Consider the following 20,265-nt stretch of genomic DNA (forward strand, 5'->3'; position numbering starts at 1 on the left):
TGCATTGCTTGCTAGCTCTGTAGCTTTGGGCAGTTAACCAATGTCTCATGCTTGAGTTATTTCATCTTTAAAATGAAAGTGATGGAGTCTGCTTTGTGCACATCATTGGGTTGTTGTGAGTTCAAGCAAGACAAAATGTTGGCATGAAAGCGCTTGGTAAATTGTGAAGTTATGTCCAAATGACAAGTGTTGCTCTTATTGAAAACATACTTGGAAGAAAAATCTAACATACATTATCAGTTGACTACATTGTACAAAACTTAGTTTAAGGCCTCCTTTACCTGTCATAGTTCATTGTGTACTGAATTCTCTACAAACCTATCTAGGCAGAAGCCATCTTCTGGTGAATAATAGCAGAAAATGCCATCTGTTTCCCTTCTATTCATTATAAATCCTTAATGCCACCTTAGGCATGAGAGTAGTGCCTGTGAGTAAGTAAACTGTGTGTTTATAATACTTGGTTTTAGTTCTTTTGTTAATTGAGGAAAAGGTGTAAGCGTTTCACATTCTGAATTCATGTGTTCATTACTCAGTACCGTGACCATAATTAAGGAAAGGCCCTATCTCTACCTCTAAAGACAGTGCTTTTAACTTGGGTACTTCAGGGAATACAATGAAGAGTTGGGTTCTGGCAGCTGTACCCCAAGTGTGTGAATGTGCACATGTGCATATGTGCCAGCTTTTGATAGTGAGTCTTCTAGGCCAGTGTTCGTTATAGCTTGTGCAGCTTACGAGCTCTTGTAATATATGCATGTTGTTCAGGTCTTATTTCCTGTTCACTGCATGTGAAGCTGTGGAGTCCCTGTTTCCCTTTTGAAGTTTTCTCTCAAACAGTACTAAAGGTACAGAAGAGTAGAGCAGAGAATATAGAGATCTAAATTAGGCCTATTCCGTTTTGTCTTTAGAAGAAAATTGCTACTTTTTTTGTTTGTTTGTTTTTGAGACGGAGTCTCACTCTCTTGCCCAGGCTGAAGTGCAGCGGGGGGTGATCTCAGCTCTCTGCAGTCTTCACCTCCCGGGTTCAAGCAGTTCTCCTGCCTCAGCCTCCCGAGTAGCTGGGATTACAGGCGTGTACCACCATACCCAGCTAATTTTTGTATATTTAGTGGAGACCAGGTTTCACCATGTTGGCCAGGCTGGTCTCAAACTCCTGACCTCTAGCGATCCAACCACCTTAGCCTCCCAAAGTGCTGGGATTAGAGTTGTGAGTCACTGTGCTGGCCAATTGTTAACTTTTTTAAAATGCTCAACTATTCATGTGAAGTAACCCAATATAGATAATACAGTGGATCAAGATTTGCTTTTTAATTTTAATTGACATCTAGAATCCAGTTATAAAGGGGAAGACAAAAACTTTCCTCGTCCTGTTGGCCTTTCTTGACCATACCATTTACACAAGTCCTGAACCTGTCAGGTGTTTTCAGAATTCGTGTTTGTGTTTCCTTTTTCTTTTTTATTACTTGCCTTTGCAATTTCCAGATTAGTCTCCTGAAATTAACTCTTAAATGTACTTTTACGTCTGTGGTGTGGCCCTCTACAAGGCTTCATAAAATGTAATAAATTAGTATCTACACTAAACGACATAATTAGAATTGATTATTCATAGTGTGAAAGAGCTCTATGATTTAAATAAGGATTTCGGACAGATCTGTTTCTCACTGGCAGCCTCCTTGTAAACACAAACAGTTATTTATAGTTAGACTGCTAACTACTTTATAGGAGGTGGGGAGGGTAGAGCAAGAGGAAGAATGGACCCATTTGAGACACTTAAGAAGAAGAGCTGATCGCTTTAAAGATTTAACGTTTGGATTTATAAGCATTTCACATCAGGGAACCAAAGAGAGCAGATAATTTCATTTACTGTCATTGGGTTAATTTGATCTAGCAAGTAGCTTTGAGTATAGATTATAAATGACACCAATTTATGTATACATAGATTGTATAAATAAGATACTAGTGAGGAACATGATGTACACTGGCATTTTCTTTGTTAGTGTCAGTGTAATTTAAAATGACACTTACCAGATGGGGGATAGGATATTAAGTTACTGTCTCGCATATAGTGACACTTAAATGTTGCAGTTAAGTTAGTAAACCCTTTTAAATCAAATAAGTATGACAATACTTAAAAATACGTATTTTGGAGAAAGCCAAGTTCAATTAGTGGAAAAACAGTGCTCCATTACCAAGGTAAGTTACTTAGCCTTGTTCTTCAAGATACTAGTGTTGCCTATGTAGCCAGTTGTTAGCAAGTAAATTGCTTTCATTGAAATAGCTTCTGTGGTGATTCTTACTGGTTTATTAAAAAGCCAGAATTTACTTCTGTGTTTCTGTGTTCACATCCTTTTTTCCTCCCGTCAGTGAAACAGTTACTAGTTTCATCCTTCTAAAATAAGATTTTAAAATTATCTTGCTTCCAGCCATGGCCCTTTTTCTCAGAAATCATTTAGAGGTTCTTTTACCTAAAGCTCTCATTGGTTATCTTGAGCTTGGTATTCAGTACTCTTCATCATCTGGTGACAGCTTACTTTCTCTTTCACTGCTTTGCCACATACATCCTCTCTCTGATTGCCCAGGCTGCTTCCCTAAACATGTGTCATTCATTTCCCTCTACCTTTGCCTGTACATTCTTCCTGCCTAACCACCATACTTAAGGGATAGTCAAAATTCAACTGACTTTTACAAAGCCTACCTTGACCCTCTAGCAGGAGTTTCTGGATTCTTTTATTATATTTATTATCTTACTTTCCTTTTTTAATTAGTTATTTTATTGCAAATAAAATACATATCTCCCCAGTGAGATAAGTTCCTAAAGGGATAGCTTAAAGTGTCAGCTTTCTGGGTCACTTGTTAGTGCCTATCATGATGTTTGAAACATGTAATATTGTTGATTGTGTTGAGTACTATTTATTTTTACCTTTAGGTTTACCATTGCTTGTTCAGAGAACAATTGCGAGAACTATTGTGTTACAAGAAAGCATTGGCAAAGGTCGATTTGGAGAAGTATGGCGAGGAAAGTGGCGGGGAGAAGAAGTTGCTGTTAAGATATTCTCTTCTAGAGAAGAACGTTCATGGTTCCGTGAGGCAGAGATTTATCAAACTGTGATGTTACGTCATGAAAACATCCTGGGATTTATAGCAGCAGACAATAAAGGTCTGTAACATTTGCTTTTCCTTATGTTATATATAACAAGATCTCTTGAAGTCTTTTCAGATATGGTGACTAACCATCATCAAAGTAGATGAGAAATAGATGTCTGTCATGTAGATTAGACCCGTTAAGTCAAATACAATATATTAGTAACTTTTAGAACTAGGAACTTCTTAAAGATTTTCTTGACTCTTGATAACATTCCTAAAATCTCTTATTGTTTTATAAAATGTAAAAGAGCTATTTTAAAAAGCCATATACTTTGTTGGTTTAGTTTAGGGCAGTTAGTTATTAAGAGTAGTCATGATATGGAAAAGATATATAAACCTGCTCAAAATTTTGAGAATAGGGCTTAGATAGCCATTTCCTTTTAATCTCTTCCTGACCAGTAGAGTGTTTCAATATAGACTATCGAACTTATTTATGGGGAGAGTAAAAATAACTTGTCGGTGTTCTGGGTTGCCAAGGGCTAAATAGATGAATCTTTTGGCAAACTCAATTAAAGAGAGAAATTGTTTCTTCAACCACCCTGCCATTGGTAACCGTGCGGATGCTTTTTTGCCTGTAATGCTTTTGCCTGAGGAGCAGCATCAGGTCAGATGCTGAAGAAGGAAGGAAGCCTGTCAGTGGGGAGTCAGAATGAGTGAGGACTGCAAGCAGTGACCTTAGACTGTGCTGCTGCCACTTTCTTAGCTTCCGTTTATACCGTTATGCCCAAGATTCCTACTTTTTGTTTTGTTTTGTTTTGTTTTTTGAGATGGAGTCTCGCTCTGTAGCCAGGCTGGAGTGCAGTGGCGCAATCTCAGCTCACTGCAGCCTCCGCCTCCTGGGTTCAAGTGGTTATCCTGCCGCAGCCTCCGGAGTAGCTGGGACTACAGGTGCGCACCATCATGCCCAGCTAATGTTTGTATTTTTAGTAGAGATGAGGTTTCACCATGTTGGCCAGGATGGTCTCCATCTCTTGACCTCGTGATCCACCCACCTCACCTTCCCAAAGTGCTGGGATGACAGGTGTGAGCCACCACACCCAGCCCCCATGATTCCTATTTTTACTGCCTCTGTCAGAGACTTGTGTTTCAGCTCCATTCTTATCATCCCTACCCTTAAATCAAATATATTTCCAAGCTTTCCTGTTTAAAAAAAAAAAAATGCTGTCATTGTCTCTTAGCTTGGCCAGACCTGTAGTCATCTTTTTCCTTCTCTCACCTTCCATTTACTTCAGCAATATTTATTTATTCAAATGTTAACAGTGTTTAACCTCAGTAGGTAATTATGGGTGATTTTTATGATATTTCTTTTAGCTTCTCTGGGTTTTCAAATTTATTTACAAGCATATACTGCTTTTTTTTTTTTTTTTTTTTAACTTTTATTTGTAGAACATTTCCAATATGTAGAAAAGCAAAGTAGTTACAGTGATCCCTCATTGTCCAGCTTCAACAGTTGTCAGGTCACTGCCAATCATAATTGATGTCTCATCCCACCTACTCTGCCCTAATTGTGTTAATTCGAAGCTAGTCCCAGACAACATGTTTTCATCCGTAAACGCTTATAAAATGTAATTTGTATCTTCAAATGATGAGGAAATGTTTTTATGAAACAACTACACTACCATTGTCAATTTTTAAAATGTTATCAAATACCCAGTTAGGTTCAAATTCTATAATTGTCTCCTATTAAAAAAAATGTTTATTCAAATTATGATTCTAAGTCCACATATTGCATTTAGTTGATATTTCTCTTATGTGTCTTAAAATCTTTAGGTTTCTCCCTTCATCTTTTTTCTCCTCTTGCAGTTTATTTGTTGAAGAAATTGGATTGTTTGTCCTGAAAGGCCTATCATATTCTCTATTTTGCTAATTGAATTTCCATAGTGTCTCTTAACTTGTTTTTCTATCTTTTGTAAAAACTGGTAGTTAGATTTAGAAGCTAAACCTAATTGCAGTTTTATTGGTTTTCTCAAAATACATACTAAGGATATTATATACATCCTGTTGCATCATATGTGGAGGTGTATAATGTTTGATTAAGACAGGGGCAGTGATGTATATGATGGATGTAGGTAGCAATTATCAGTGGCACCTGACGGTGCAATACCCTTTAAGTTAAAAAAAAAAAAAAAACAGGCCGGGCACAGTGGCTCACGCTTGTAATCCCAGCACTTTGGGAAGCCAAGGCAGGTGGATCATGTGGTCAAGAGTTCAAGACCAGCCTGGCCAAGATGATGAAACTCCATCTCTACTAAAAATACAAAAAAATTAGCCAGGCTTGGTGGTAGGTGCCTGTAATACCAGCTACTGAGGAGGCTAAGGCACAGAATCGCTTGAACCCGGGAGGTGGAGGTTGCAGTGAGCCGAGATCGCACCACTGCACTCCAGCCTGGGCGACAGAGAGAGACTCCGTCTCAGAAAACAAAACAAAAAACAAAAATAGCAATCAGTCTGACCAAATCCTTAGTTCTCATTTTCGTTTCTGCCTCTAACACCATTTATTTCCTCCTCCAACTCTTAAAACAACCTTTTCTTTATTTACTATGTTTGGTGACCCTAGACTTTCTTTGTTCCTATTATTTCTTCATAGTTGTCTTTGTTTTCTCAACTCTTAACTCTTCTCACTGGTTCATATGAAGGTACTGATTCTGTAAGTGGTAATTTCTTCCTTAAGAACATAGCCACATTCATGGTTTCAAACTCTACCATGTTGGCAAGTCTCAAATCTCCATTTGAAAGCTTAAACCTCAACCGGGAACCGGGGTCTGGATTTTGTCACATTCCAAGTTACAAATACAGCAGCACAAAATGTTGGTGAGTTTGTGCCCTGAACTTCTAACCAAGCTGATGCTGTCATCTGGTGGTCACCATGGGAACTAGCCAACCTTACTGGCTCTTCCCTACTCCCCTTCTTTCTTCTTTGTCAGCGGTTAATGTACTTTCTCTGAGCCTAGTCCCTCCACCCCAGTTCCTTTATCTTCTGATTTAGTTAATTCCACCCCGGCAGCCCTTTATATGTATGGCCCCTTATATATAACCTTCCTTCTGCCTTGTCTGTAACCTGCAATTTCCCTTTCTTCCATCTGCCTGCCTTCCACTTTGTTTCTTGTATTGGTGAGCTTTTCAAAATTCAGTAACGGTTAAGAGGCACGCAAATAAGCTAGTGATGTGCCTATATCAAGGAAAAGCCAGGGTGTGAGTTTGGACACAATCAGTTTATAAAGTTCATGAAGAACAAATTAATACTAAGTCCTTTTAAATGTACCCAGAAATCTCCTCCAGAATCTTCTGAAAAGTTTCCATTGCTTTCTTAATCTCTTCTAATCAGAGTTGGTTTTCTTCAACTAAATACCTTCAAAATAGAAGCGGTTTCAAACTGTCAATATGGATTTTTTTCTTTTGTTTTACAACCAGCAGGGAGAGAAAGAGCGCAGTTTATGTACTTCTTACCTAAAGAATCTAGTATTCTGTTTTTTAAAACCTTAACAGTCTTACAAAGTAAGACGTTATTCTTGTATAAAAGGAGAAACAGAGGCTCCTTGGCTAAGAAAGTATCAGTAACAGGCAGGCTGTGGATTCCAGCCAGGTCAGAATGACTCTTAAGCGTGCATCTTTTACTAGATTGTACTGTCTCCTAATGTTGTAATGCTTTTTTTTTGTTCATGGCTTAATTAAATATGTGGTTTTTCCAGCTGCTTCTAGGTTAAATTAGACTGTCGTGGACCAGTCTAGCCTAGGAGCCTAGCTAGTATCTTTACCATTATTCCTATGAGAAAACGTGTTTTAAACTCGTGTATTGGCTTACAGAGGAAATTTTGGAACCCACTTTCCTAGTTGTTTGAGTTTAGTCCCAGCTTTTCCAGCTTTTCTCCTGACATTTCAGTTCCTATTTCAGCTTCCCCATGTGTTAGAGGTATCACTATCTCTGTTTTTCTAAGCTAGCAACCTTGGAATCGTAATCATCTTGTCTTGCGTCTTTGTGAACTGTGTACACAATCTGTCACTAAAGCTTGTCATTTCTCATTGAAACTCACTTCCAGTTTTGTCCCATACTCTTCCATTCCCACTGTGGCCACACTGGGCTCCGGAGACTTCTCACCTCCTTCCTTCCCTCTGTGTTCCCCTCCTTTTTTTTAACTTCTCTCCTTCCAGGAACAGCCACTGAGCACCCATCCCGACCCAGAGATTTTTCTAGGCACTAGAAAGGCATAGAAAAAAAGGGATTAATTATCCTTGCCTTATCTCAAGAAGAGGGGCTTACTCTGAGGAACTAAAGAATGTGTACATAAAAGTATAAAACAAACAATGTAGAAGAAAATGTGAAGGAAATACATACAGACTTAAGGTGGCATTATATTGCAGTGTGTGACTCAGGATTGAGAGTAAAAAGTGATAACCTTTGAACATATAAATCATAAATGGTCTATAGCCCAACCGAAATGTTAATTCTGTTTTACAGACAATGGCACTTGGACTCAGCTCTGGTTGGTGTCAGATTATCATGAGCATGGATCCCTTTTTGATTACTTAAACAGATACACAGTTACTGTGGAAGGAATGATAAAACTTGCTCTGTCCACAGCGAGCGGTCTTGCCCATCTTCACATGGAGATTGTTGGTACCCAAGGTAATCCTATAAGCAGTTCTATTATTTAAGCTTTAAATTTCCATGAATAATGTCTATGAAAATAGAAAGTGGAGGCCGGGCCTGGTGGCTCATGCCTATAATCCCAGCACTTTGGGAGGCTGAGGTGGGCAGATCGCCTGATCTCAGTTCATAGCCAGTCTGGGCAACATGACAAAACCCCATCTCTACCAACATACAAAAAATTAGTTGGGCATGGTGGCATGCACCTGTAGTCCCAGCTCCTCAGGGGACTGAGGTAGGAAGATTACCTGAGCCTGGGAGGTCGAAGCTGCAGTGAGCAGACATCATGCCACTGCGCTCCAACCTGGGTGAGACTCTGTCTCAGAAAAAGAAAAAAAAAAAAAAAAAAAAAGGAAACAGTAGGTGGCCTAACTGGAGATATTTAAAACAAATTTTTTAGATGAGAACATTTTATCTTTCAGTTCGAAATTTCAGGTAGAGCTAGGAATCTGGAAATTTGTTTAGAGATTCTCTTGTCATTTTAACAAAACTGTGATTTTTTTTTTGAGTTCTTAAAAGTAGCATTCAATCTTATGATTTTTGAGGGTCTCAGTTTCAGAATTCAAGTCCAAGTGAATATATTTTTATATGTAGTATAAAATGAAATGTGAAAGTGCTTTGTAAACATCAGCGTGCTATGTAACTATTATCTGGCCTTCTAATGATTATATTTGACCTTGAGATAAGGAGACTGCATGAGATAGTTTTACAGTTGAAAAATTAAATACTAAGTTTTAGTTATGACATTTGTATGCTATAGTTTTTGTGCCATGTAGGATTTCAGATGCCAGCATAACTCTCTACTCTAGCAGTTGTCCACTTGCAACCCATTGGCTTCCCCACTCCCCACTTTACATACAGCATAAGTGCTAGTTCACATATTAGCCAGCTCCATCTTTGTAATTATTATTATTATTGATTGTAGCAGTTTTATTGAGTTATAATTCACATCATACAGTTCACCCACTTAAAGTATAAAATTCAGTGGTTTTTAGAATGCTCAGAGTTGTATAACCAACAAACACTACAGTCAATTTTAGAATATCTTCACTCCAAAGAGAAACCCCGTAGCCACTAGCAGTCACTCCCCTTTCCCCCCAAACTCCTTAGCCCTAGGCAACATCTGCTCCTTTTTGTCTATAGATTTGCTTATTCTGCACATTTTATATAAATGAATCATACAATATGTGGTCTTTTGTGACTGGCTTCTTTCACTTAGCATGTTTTCAAGGTTCATTTATGTTGTAGCATATATGAGCACTTCAGTCATTTTGATGGCTGAGTAATACTCCAGTGTATGGATATACCACTTGTCATGTATCCATTCGTTGATGGACATTTGGTTTGTTTCTTCTTTTGGCCATTGTAGCTAATGCTGCAACGAACATTTGTGTACTTTTATGTAGTTTCATGTTTTCAGTTATCTTGGGTATATACCTAGGAGTTGAACTACTGTATCATATGATAACTCTATTTAATGGTTTGAAGAACTATCGTACTGTTTTCTTAAAGTGCCTGAACCATTTTACATTCCTGCCAGCAGTGTATGTGAAGGTTCCAAGTTTTCCACATTATAATTATTGTTTTTTAATAGCGCATTTTCTAGTGGTTAGTCTCAAAGGTAATACACTTAATACTGAGTACATTCCAGTTGATAGGGAAGTGATGATCTACATGCTTGGTTCCTGGGCTGCTGGAATATCAGTCTATGGCTAAGTTTCTTTTTTTTTTTTTTTTTTTTTTGAGACGGAGTCTCACGCTGTTGCCCAGGCTGGAGTGCAGTGGCGCGATCTCGGCTCACTGCAAGCTCCGCCTCCCGGGTTCCCGCCATTCTCCTGTCTCAGCCTCCTGAGTAGCTGGGACTACAGGTGCCCGCCACCGCGCCCGGCTAATTTTTTGTATTTTTAGTAGAGACGGGGTTTCACTGTGGTCTCGATCTCCTGACCTTGTGATCCGCCCGCCTCGGCCTCCCAAAGTGCTGGGATTACAGGCTTGAGCCACCGCGCCCGGCCAAGTTTCTTAAAAAGAATTATTGAGGCACCAACAGATAAACCGATAACTTTTTTTGCCCCAGTCTTTGAGTTGTTCATCTTTTAAAGCATGTTATTGTCCACATTTTCTTTAAAGGAATACAATTTCAGCGATTTTTGATGTAGTGATTCACTTGAGTTTAATAATGCCATAGGTATTGTAGGTCATGTGGGCTGAAATGCTTTGATAATTTGGGTCAGGAGAAGAGATTTTTGAACCTAAAGGTGTGAGTTGTGATTGGTATTACCTTTTAAGCAGTCATGTTTAATTTTTGATTCTTTAGGAAAGCCAGCCATTGCTCACAGAGATTTGAAATCAAAGAATATCTTGGTAAAGAAGAATGGAACTTGCTGTATTGCAGACTTAGGACTGGCAGTAAGACACGATTCAGCCACAGATACCATTGATATTGCTCCAAACCACAGAGTGGGAACAAAAAGGTATACTTTTGAACAACTATTTTTAATATCTTCTGAAATCACCTTTTTTCCCTTCTCTTTCATATATACATACCATTGCTGAAACTCAGCTTAAACTTGTACTTTATTAGATTGCCAACAGGCAAGAAGATCTCATGGTCTTGCCTGCTCTGAAGCCAAAGTTACCTGACTTAAAAAGATGCCTGCTGATGAAAGGTTGCCCTTCCAGAAAATATCAGTAGGCATGTTAATTATAATTACAGTAGTAACTAACATTTATAGAGCACCTACTATGTGCCAATCGTCTGATAGGTCTTTTACTTGTATTACCTCATTTAATCCCTTCTCAAATACTGTGCTATAGCTAGCCCTGCTATTTTCATATTTCAGTTCCTGAAAATATGCCTTTCTTGCTTTCTTAGAACTTTTGCACATGCTGTCTCCTGGAGCGTATTTTACCTTACTGTTTCTCAGCCTCGTACCCACCTTTCCTGTAGGAAGTTTTTTCTAGTTCTCAAGACTCTTAGGAGTCCCTGCCAGGGGCTGTCATAGCACACTAAACTGGGACCGTTGAGGCACTTACGCATTATGTAGTAACTGTTTATTTATTTGCCTGTATATTCTATTAGGTGCAAGCTGCTTGAGAGCAGCCTTGTATTCCCAGCATCCATCACAGTGCCTAATACATGGTAGATCCTCAGTAGATATTTGTTGAGTCCATGGGTCTTCAAAAGAACTTAATTAGGTAGGTGTTGTTACCCTTAATTCACAGACGAGGAAACCACCTTGAGGAGGTTAAATAATATGGTCAGCTTCATGTGGATGATAAGCCGAAGAGCTGAGATTTGAACCTGGGCATTTCTGACCCAAAGCCCTTATCACTTGCTGTCACAGCATTTCTTCAAACTACTTCCTTGGCCTTGGAGAGAGCTGGAGAGCCGGCAGCATTAGTCTATTCAAATTTTATGTATAATTTTGAGATTTCTGGATTCCCTGGGGACTCTGCACTCTCAGCCAGCTAAGGAGTCCTTGACAGTGGTTGCTGCAGGTCTCTGTGGGTCTTGACCCATAATTTTCATAGGTTTTTGAAGCTTCAGTATGAGGACTGGCATTCTTCTGTGTCTATTATTTTTTCCCCTAGAGTATATTCCTGCCCTTCCTTTCATCCTCAGTGAGAAGACTTCTAGATTAAAATGCATGGTTTCTACCTAGTACATGTATAGGTGGTGTACATTGGGACACCTTTAACAGTCACAATAGTTGCATATGTCTTTCACTGGAAACCAAGATCATGAGGCAGATAGCGTGAAACTGCTATTTTAGCGTTTTGTGGGATTTAGTTGACATCATTAATGTGCAAACCAGTGTGGATATTTAATATTTTTCTTGAGTCTAATATTTGTTATGTAATATTTTGTGCATATGTCTGTGTACAGAGAAATGTCTGAAAGGATGTTCATCAAAATGTGGCAGTAAGGGGATGATTTTCAAAGTTATTTTTGCAAATTTTTTTTAGGTACATGGCCCCTGAAGTTCTCGATGATTCCATAAATATGAAACATTTTGAATCCTTCAAACGTGCTGACATCTATGCAATGGGCTTAGTATTCTGGGAAATTGCTCGACGATGTTCCATTGGTGGTAAATTGCTCCCCTCTCCCCCAACAGTTTGTCATGAGCAGAAGAAGTTGTTCGAGAATTGTCTTCTTTTTTTATTGAATGAAATTATGCACAATCCATTATCTGAAACAGGACATCACCGAGTGCCAGAGAAAACAAAGGCGATGAAACCTTTGGGAGGGGACAGTGCCATGGTGTGCACATGCACAGCTCTAGCCTAGTGTATTCTCTTCCTGTTTCCATTTGAATCTTGAGACTCATCAGAACCCAAACCCTTGTTATACTGGAATATAGTTCTTTAGAATGGACAGCTGCTTGAGAGGCTCACCTAGGAAGCTGTTTCTAGCATGTACCTAGGTGTCAAATTTATTTTTTTTCTTTGGCATTGTGGTTATTTTCTCCAATTTGATAGTTATAGATTACGTACACAGAATACAATTATGTTACCATTGTGTTGTTTTCTAGAGTTAGTTTGTCTTAACTTCTAGCGTTTTAGATGGAGTACTTATAATGTTTACTTAGGAAACAGTCTCTTAGGCTTGGGGACCTAGGCTTGGCTGAGACCTTAGTGCCTTAGGTGTTTGAAGCAGTGAGGGACAGAGTATTTCTCTGTATTGTAGTAAATAGGATATATTATTGACAGATGCAAGTAGAGAAAGGGACTTGCACCTTAAACTTGCCTCATAGGATTTGTGTCTCACTGATAGGATCTATATATCCCTGTACAAGTGAGAGCCTGTGCACTTACAGAATAGAATCTCATTTGCTGCACAATAGGGTTGTAGGGGAAAATGTCAGTCTGGTGGTCACAGCTCACAGTTTACTGTCATTTCAAATAGGCTTTATTGATCTCTTGGCAATACTTAGTTTCAAGGCGTGGGCAGAATATCAACTCAGGGAAGTGACTTGTTGATACAGATTTGGATGAGATAGAGAAAGCTGTAATCTCTGTTCCACCTACCTACTTTAGTAATAAGACACTGTAATAGGCCTCTCAGGTGATCTTTTTAATGCCTTGGCATTCACTGAATACATTTATCAAAATTATTTTTTTTTAAACTGATACAGGAATTCATGAAGATTACCAGCTGCCTTATTATGATCTTGTACCTTCTGACCCATCAGTGGAAGAAATGAGAAAAGTTGTTTGTGAACAGAAGTTAAGGCCAAATATCCCAAACAGATGGCAGAGCTGTGAAGTGAGTATTTCTTTTTGATATTAGGCAATTTTCTAAACTTCTGCTTAGTAAGCAAAAGTTTGCTGCTTTTCTTTAAGGAAAACTTTTCTTTAAGAAGTTTCTTTTTCATAGCAGTCAAACCAATGTGTAAAAACAGAATAATTTGGTTTTCATATTCAATTGTAAGCACATTGAAAGGGCCGTGGAACATTTGCAGTGGCCTTTAGTGTATCAGAACATAGTTTAGGTCTGTCAGGCGAACTAAAGCACATACTTTTTAAGTGAATGCCTCCCTTCAGCCAGGGCAACCCAGAATAATAGACAGTTGCTGGACAGGAATGAGGAGACCTGTATTCTAGACCAGCCTGACTACCATTTCAAGGGTCTGACTTGGAACAAATCACTTTAGTTCTCTGAACCTTAATATCCCTTTGTAAGGTGAGGAACTCAGATAAGGTGATTACAAAGTTGTTTCAAGTGATTTTCCATTTTATTCAGCTGATTGCCCAGATGACCATTAACCAGGAATTTAGGGAAAATGCTTTTTTTCCAGCAGTGTCTGAGCTTCTCAACCTCAGCTCTAACAAAAAGTTTTAGAAATGTTTTTGTAATTGTAAATTTAAAGATTCGTAAGATGAATTTTATTTAACCTCTCCTTAGTTGCTAGCTGTTACTATTATAATATTGGTGAAGCAGGGCATATTCCTCCGGGTTTGAAGGTTTGTAGCTTAAAAAGGCTATAAAAAGCTGTTCAGTTCAGTAGTTGGTTTTACATCTTAAACTATTATAGGACTCATCAGAACCTCTGATAACCAAGAGAGCTTGCTCCCTCCAACAAAATCACATCTACAGGCCCAAATAAAATGTATTTCAGCATGCTCAAGGAATTTGCATGTGACATACTTTAACAAATGAGAGTGCTGCTAGATTTTGTCTTTTAGAAATTTGATCTACTCCGGAGGCTGAGGTGGGAGGATTGTTGGAGCCTGGGAGGTCGAGGCTGTAGTGAGCTGAGGGCATGCCATTGCATTCCACTTTGGGCCACAGAGTGAGACCCTGTGTCAAAAAAAAAAAAAAGAAAAATTTGATCTGGATACTTCAAAGTACAAACTTAAAATTTCAGTGTGAGGTCAGATTTCTTCTTTGCTTTGCCCAGCTCTGGTTTAGGATTCGACCTCTTCAGGTTTGCTAAGTGAGTTACTCTTTGTCTACCTGCTTTCCAGCACTGACACCAGTACCCTATTGATGGAAATTTGTGAAATTTCTACTCATTTGCTATTACAAACAATGCTTAACAACAACAACAAAGTGTATATGTCATTTAAAAAGAAAATTTACAGGTAAAAATTCTTATCCAGACCAATGGAAAATGGTGCATGCATTAATTTTTTTTTTTTAATTATATTTTCTTGTAGGCCTTGAGAGTAATGGCTAAAATTATGAGAGAATGTTGGTATGCCAACGGAGCAGCTAGGCTTACAGCATTGCGGATTAAGAAGACATTATCACAACTCAGTCAACAGGAAGGCATCAAAATGTAATTCTACGACTTTGCCTGAACTCTACTTTTTTCTTCAGATCTGCTCCTGGGTTTTAATTTGGGAGGTCAATTGTTCTACCTCACTGAGAGGGAACAGAAGGATGTTGCTTCCTTTTGCAGCAGTGTAATAAAGTCAATTAAAAACTTCCCAGGATTTCTTCGGACCCAGGAAACAGCCGTGTGGGTCCTTTCTGTGCACTATGAACGCTTCTTTCCCAGGACAGTTACAAAATGTTGTGTAGTCTACCTTTATTTTTTATTAACAAAACTTGTTTTTTAAAAAGATGATTGCTGGTCTTAACTTTAGGTAACTCTGCTGTGCTGGAGATCATCTTTAAGGGCAAAGGAGTTGGATTGCTGAGTTATAATGAAACATTTCTTATTATTAAAGAAAGTGATTTGCTCCTGGTTAGTACATTCTCAGAGGATTCTGAACCACTAGAGTTTCCTTGATTCAGACTTTGAATGTACTGTTCTATAGTTTTTCAGGATCTTAAAACTAACACTTATAAAACTCTTATCTTGAGTCTAAAAATGACCTCATATAGTAGTGAGGAACATAATTTATGCAGTGGTATTTTGTATACTATTATTGTTCTTTCACTTATTCAGAACATTACATGCCTTCAAAATGGGATTGTACTATACCAGTAAGTGCCACTTCTGTGTCTTTCTAATGGAAATGAGTAGAATTGCTGAAAGTCTCTATGTTAAAAACCTATAGTGTTTGAATTCAAAAAGCTTATTTATCTGGTAACCCAAACTTTCTCTATTTTGTTTTTTGGAAGGGTTTTTGTGGTATGTCATTTGGTATTCTGTTTTGAAAATGCCTTTCTCCTACCAAAATGTGCTTAAGCCACTAAAGAAATGAAGTGGCATTAATTAGTAAATTGTTAGCATGGTCATGTTTGAATATGCTCACATCAAGCTTTTGCATTTTAATTGTGTTGTCTAAGTATACTTTTAAAAAATCAAGTGGCACTCTAGATACTTACAGTACTTTAATATTTGTAGCATACAGACTAATTTTTCTAAAAGGGAAAGTTTGTCTAGCTGCTTGTGAAAAGTTATGTGGTATTCTGTAAGCCATTTTTTTCTTTATCTGTTCAAAGACAGTGTTATTTTTTTAAGAAATGAATTACATTTAAAATTAGAATATGGTTAATGTTAAATAATAGGCCTTTTTCTAGGAAGGCGAAGGTAGTTAATAATTTGAATAGGTAACAGATGTGCAAGAGAGTCACATTTGTTATGTATGTAGGAGTAAACGTTCGGTGGATCCTCTGTCTTTGTAACTGAGGTTAGAGCTAGTGTGGTTTTGAGGTCTCACTACACTTTGAGGAAGGCAGCTTTTAATTCAGTGTTTCCTTATGTGTGCGTACATTGCAACTGCTTACTTTACATGTAATTTATGTAATGCATTCAGTGCACCCTTGATATTTGGGAGAGGTGGTAGCTAAAGAACATTCTGAGTGTAGGTTCTTCTCCATTTACAGATGTTTTTGGTCAAATATTGAAAGCAAACTTGTCATGGTCTTCTCACATTAAGTTGAAACTAGCTTATAATAACTGGTTTTTAATTCTAATGCTGTGAAGTCTCTGCAGAGCTTTTACAGTTTTCGAAGTCCTTTTATCACTGTGATCTTATTCTGAGGGGAGGAAAAACTATCATACCTGTGAGGCAAGACTTCGACTTTATAGTGCTATCAGTTCCCCAATACAGGGTCAGAATAACCGATACAGTATTTTGGTCAGGAAGAGAAAGTGGCCATTTACACTGAATGAGTTGCATTCTGATAATGTCTTATCTCTTATACGTAGAATAAATTTGAAAGACTATTTGGTCTTAAAACCAAAGTAATTTTAGAATGAGTGACATATTACATAGGAATTTAGTATCAATTTCATGTGTTTAAAAACATGGGAAAAATGCTTAGAGATTACTATTTTGACTACAAAGTTGAGTTTTTTCTGTAGTTACCATATTTCATTGAAGCAAATGAATGAGTTTGAGAGGTTTGTTTTTATAATTGTGTTATATTACTTGTTTAATAATAATCTCTAATTCTGTGATCAGGTACTTTTTTTGTGGGTTTTTTTTTGGGGGGAGGGGGGCCATTTCTAAGCCTACCAGATCTGCTTTATGAAATCCAGGGGACCAATGCATTTTATCACTAAAACTATTTTTATATAATTTTAAGAATATACCAAAAGTTGTCTGATTTAAAGTTGTAATACATGATTTCTCACTTTCATGTAAGGTTATCCACTTTTGCTGAAGATATTTTTTACTGAATCAAAGATTGAGTTACAATTATACTTTTCTTAACCTAAGTGGATAAAATGTACTTTTGATGAATCAGGGAATTTTTTTAAAGTTGGAGTTTAGTTCTAAATTGACTTTACATATTATTGCAGTTAATTCCTTTTTTGGCTAGGGATGGTTTGATAAATCACAATTGGCTAATATTGAAAATGAAGGTAACTTAAAAGGTGGGATGGATCATGATTACTGTCGATAACTGCAGATAAATTTGATTAGAGTAATAATTTTGTCATTTAAAAACACAGTCGCTTATACTGCCCATCCTAGGATGCTCACCTTCCAAGATTCAACTTGGCTAAAACATCTTCTGGTAAATTGTGTGTCCACATTCATTTTGTCAATAGCCAGGAGGAATGGGAATGGGGATGGGGGAAATATGAATTAGTGGGGCATAGACATCCCTGGTCCATCCTTTCTGTCTCCAGCTGTTTCTTGCAACCTGCTCTCCGGCTTGCTGGTCCCTGACACAGAGACCATTGCCTCCCCCACAGCCTTTTGACTGAAGAGCAGCTTTGGAGACCTAGAGTAAAATGGCTGATGGAAGTTGTGGGACATATTTCCATTTCCTTTAGTCATTAGAGGTGGCAGGGAGGGATCTCTAAGTTTGGAGATTGAGCAGATGAGGCTTCGGATGCCCCTGCTTTGACTTTAGCCATGGATGAGGAGTGGGATGGCAGTAAGGTGGCTGCTGCAGTGGGAGTTGTGCCAGAAACAGTGGCCAATTGTATCCCCTATAAGACAGGGTAAGGTCTGAAGAGCTGAGCCTGTAATTCTGCTGTAATAATGATAGTGCTCAAGAAGTGCCTTGAGTTGCTGTACAGTGCCATGGCCATCAAGAATCCCAGATTTCACTTATTACAAAATGTAAGTGGTCACTTGGCGATTTTGTAGTCCATGCTTGAGTTACCTTTTTTTTTCTGTGTCTGAAAACTATCAGATATAGGCTGTTTCATAAAACAAGATGGCAAAGAGATCATTAAAGTGCACAACAAAATCACTATCCCATTAGACACGTCATCCAAAGCTTATTTTTATTCTTGCACTGGAAGAATCGTAAGTCAACTGTTTGTTTCTTGACCATGGCAGTGTTCTGGCTCCAAATGGTAGTGATTCCAAGTAATGGTTCTGTTAATACTTCGGCAGAAAATGCCAACTCAGATACTTTGAGATACTAAGGATTATCTCTGGACATGTACTGCAGCTTCTTGTCTCTGTTTTGGATTACTGGAATACCCATGGGCCCTCTCTCTTAAGAATGCTGGACTTCTAGGACATTATGATATTATGATGATTGTCAGTACATTAAACTTTTCAATCCCGTTATGCAATCTTGTTTGTAAATGTAAACTTTTAAAAATATGGTTAATAACATTCAACCTGTTTCTTACAACTTAAAAGGAACTTCAGTGAATTTGTTTTTATTTTTTAAAAAGGTTTGTGAATTGAATATCATGAACCATGTTTTGATATCCCTTTTTCACGTGCCAGCGGAATGGGGTGTTTGATGTTTCTTTATATGTCAAGGAGATGCTTCAAAATGTCAATTGCTTTAAACTTAAATTACCTCTCAAGAGACCAAGGTACATTTACCTCATTGTGTATATAATGTTTAATATTTGTCAGAGCATTCTCCAGGTTTGCAGTTTTATTTCTATAAAGTATGAGTATTATGTTGCTCAGTTACTCAAATGGTACTGTATTGTTTATATTTGTACCCCAAATAACATCATCTGTACTTTCTGTTTTCTGTATTGTATTTGTGCAGAATTCTTTTGGCTTTATCAGTGTAATCTCTGCCCTTTAAGATATGTACAGAAAATCTACATACAAATTTCCATTTAAGTCGAATGATACTGAGAAGCCTGTAAAGAGGAGAAAAAAACATAAGCTGCATTTCCCCATAAGTTTTTTAAATTGTATATTGTATTTGTAGTAATATTCCAAATGTAAATAGGAAATAGAAGAGTGATGCTTATGTTAAGTCCTAACACTACAGTAGAAGAACAGAAGCAGTGCAAATAAATTACATTTTTCCCAAGTGCCAGTGGCATATTTTAAAATAAAGTGTGTATGTTGGAATGAGTCATGCCATATGTAGCTGCTGTAGATGGCAACTAGAACCTTTGAGTTACAAGAGTCTTTAGAAGTTTTCTAACCCTGCCTAGTGCAAGTTACAATATTATAGCATGTTTGGGGAGTGTCCTCCTGTCTGCAGGTGTGTCTCTGTGCCTGGAGGCTCTTCTCCACATGCTTAGGGGTGTGGGTCTTCCAGGGGGGCATGATGGACCTGTCTACAGGTGAACTCTGTTGCCTTTGGGTCAGCACATTTGTTAGTCTCCTGGGGGTGAAAACTTGGCTTGACAAGAGAACTGGGAAAATGATGAGATGTGGTCCCCAAATCCTTGATTGACTCTGGGGAGGGGCTTTGTGAATAGGATTGCTCTCACATTAAAGATAATTACTTCAATTTGAAGGCTGGATTTAGGGATTTTTTTTTCTTTATAATAAAGACATCACGAGGATATGGAGCTTTTGTTGAAAGTTGGAAAAAAAGGGAAACTAAAGACGTTCCCAGACAAATATTAAGATAATTTGTTGCCTATGGACATCTACCTTACAAGAAATACTAAATCCTTCACACAGAAAATAAATGACACCAGATGGTAACCTGAATCCACAGGATGAAATGAAGAGCACCAGAAATGGTGGATATGTGTACAGATAGAAAAGACTGATTGTATTGCTGCCATAAATTACTACAACTTTGTAGTCCTGGCTTAAAGCAACACCCATTTATGATCTCAGAGTTCCGTAATTCAGAAGTCTGGGCATAACATAGCTCAAGATGGTTCTCTGCTCCATATTTTAAAAGGTCAAAATGAAGGCATTGGCTGGGCAACATTCTTTTCTGGAAGCTGGAGATGAATAGGCTTCCAAGCTCATTGAGGTTGTTGGCAGAATTCAGCTCCATATGGTTGTAAGACAGGTTGGCCAGGGGTGGTTGTCAGTTTCTAGAAGCCACTCACATTGCTTGGCTCATGGTTCCCTCCTCCATCATCAAAACCAGCAACAATGGGTTGAATCCTTGCACTTCTCTCTGATCTCTCCTTCTGCCTCATATCTCCACTGTCTCTTCCACTGCATCTCTCTGATGCTTCTGCTTCCCTCTTCAGCTTTTAAGGGGCCGTGTGATTACTCAGGGCCCATCTGGATAATCCAGGATAATTACCCTAATTAGTAACGTCAGTTTTACCTTCGAAGTCTATTCACAGCAGTACCAAGATCAGTGTTGGATTAAATAGAGAATGGAAATCTTGGGGAAATATTTGCCTACCACAATACAAGTTTTCTTTCAATAGCATAAG

The 20,265-nt window shown here is 38.1% G+C and overlaps 1 protein-coding gene across 8 annotated transcripts in view; it reads left to right on the forward strand.

The window, feature by feature from the left end:
* LOC105477209 (transforming growth factor beta receptor 1) overlaps positions 1–18,982 on the forward strand; it is a 50,658-nt gene extending 31,676 nt beyond the window's left edge. For all 8 annotated transcript variants that reach the window (XM_011733621.3, XM_071078074.1, XM_011733618.3 and 5 more), the window contains 6 exons: positions 2,924–3,154; positions 7,598–7,765; positions 10,101–10,257; positions 11,753–11,877; positions 12,925–13,055; positions 14,450–18,982. In XM_011733621.3, the coding sequence (XP_011731923.1) occupies positions 2,924–3,154; positions 7,598–7,765; positions 10,101–10,257; positions 11,753–11,877; positions 12,925–13,055; positions 14,450–14,575 (938 nt within the window). In that variant the 3' untranslated portion in view covers positions 14,576–18,982. The remainder of the gene's footprint in view (positions 1–2,923; positions 3,155–7,597; positions 7,766–10,100; positions 10,258–11,752; positions 11,878–12,924; positions 13,056–14,449) is intronic.
* Positions 18,983–20,265: the final 1,283 nt, after the last annotated feature.

The sequence above is a fragment of the Macaca nemestrina genome, chromosome 14 (genome assembly GCF_043159975.1).
Source record: "Macaca nemestrina isolate mMacNem1 chromosome 14, mMacNem.hap1, whole genome shotgun sequence".
Taxonomy (NCBI): domain Eukaryota; kingdom Metazoa; phylum Chordata; class Mammalia; order Primates; family Cercopithecidae; genus Macaca; species Macaca nemestrina.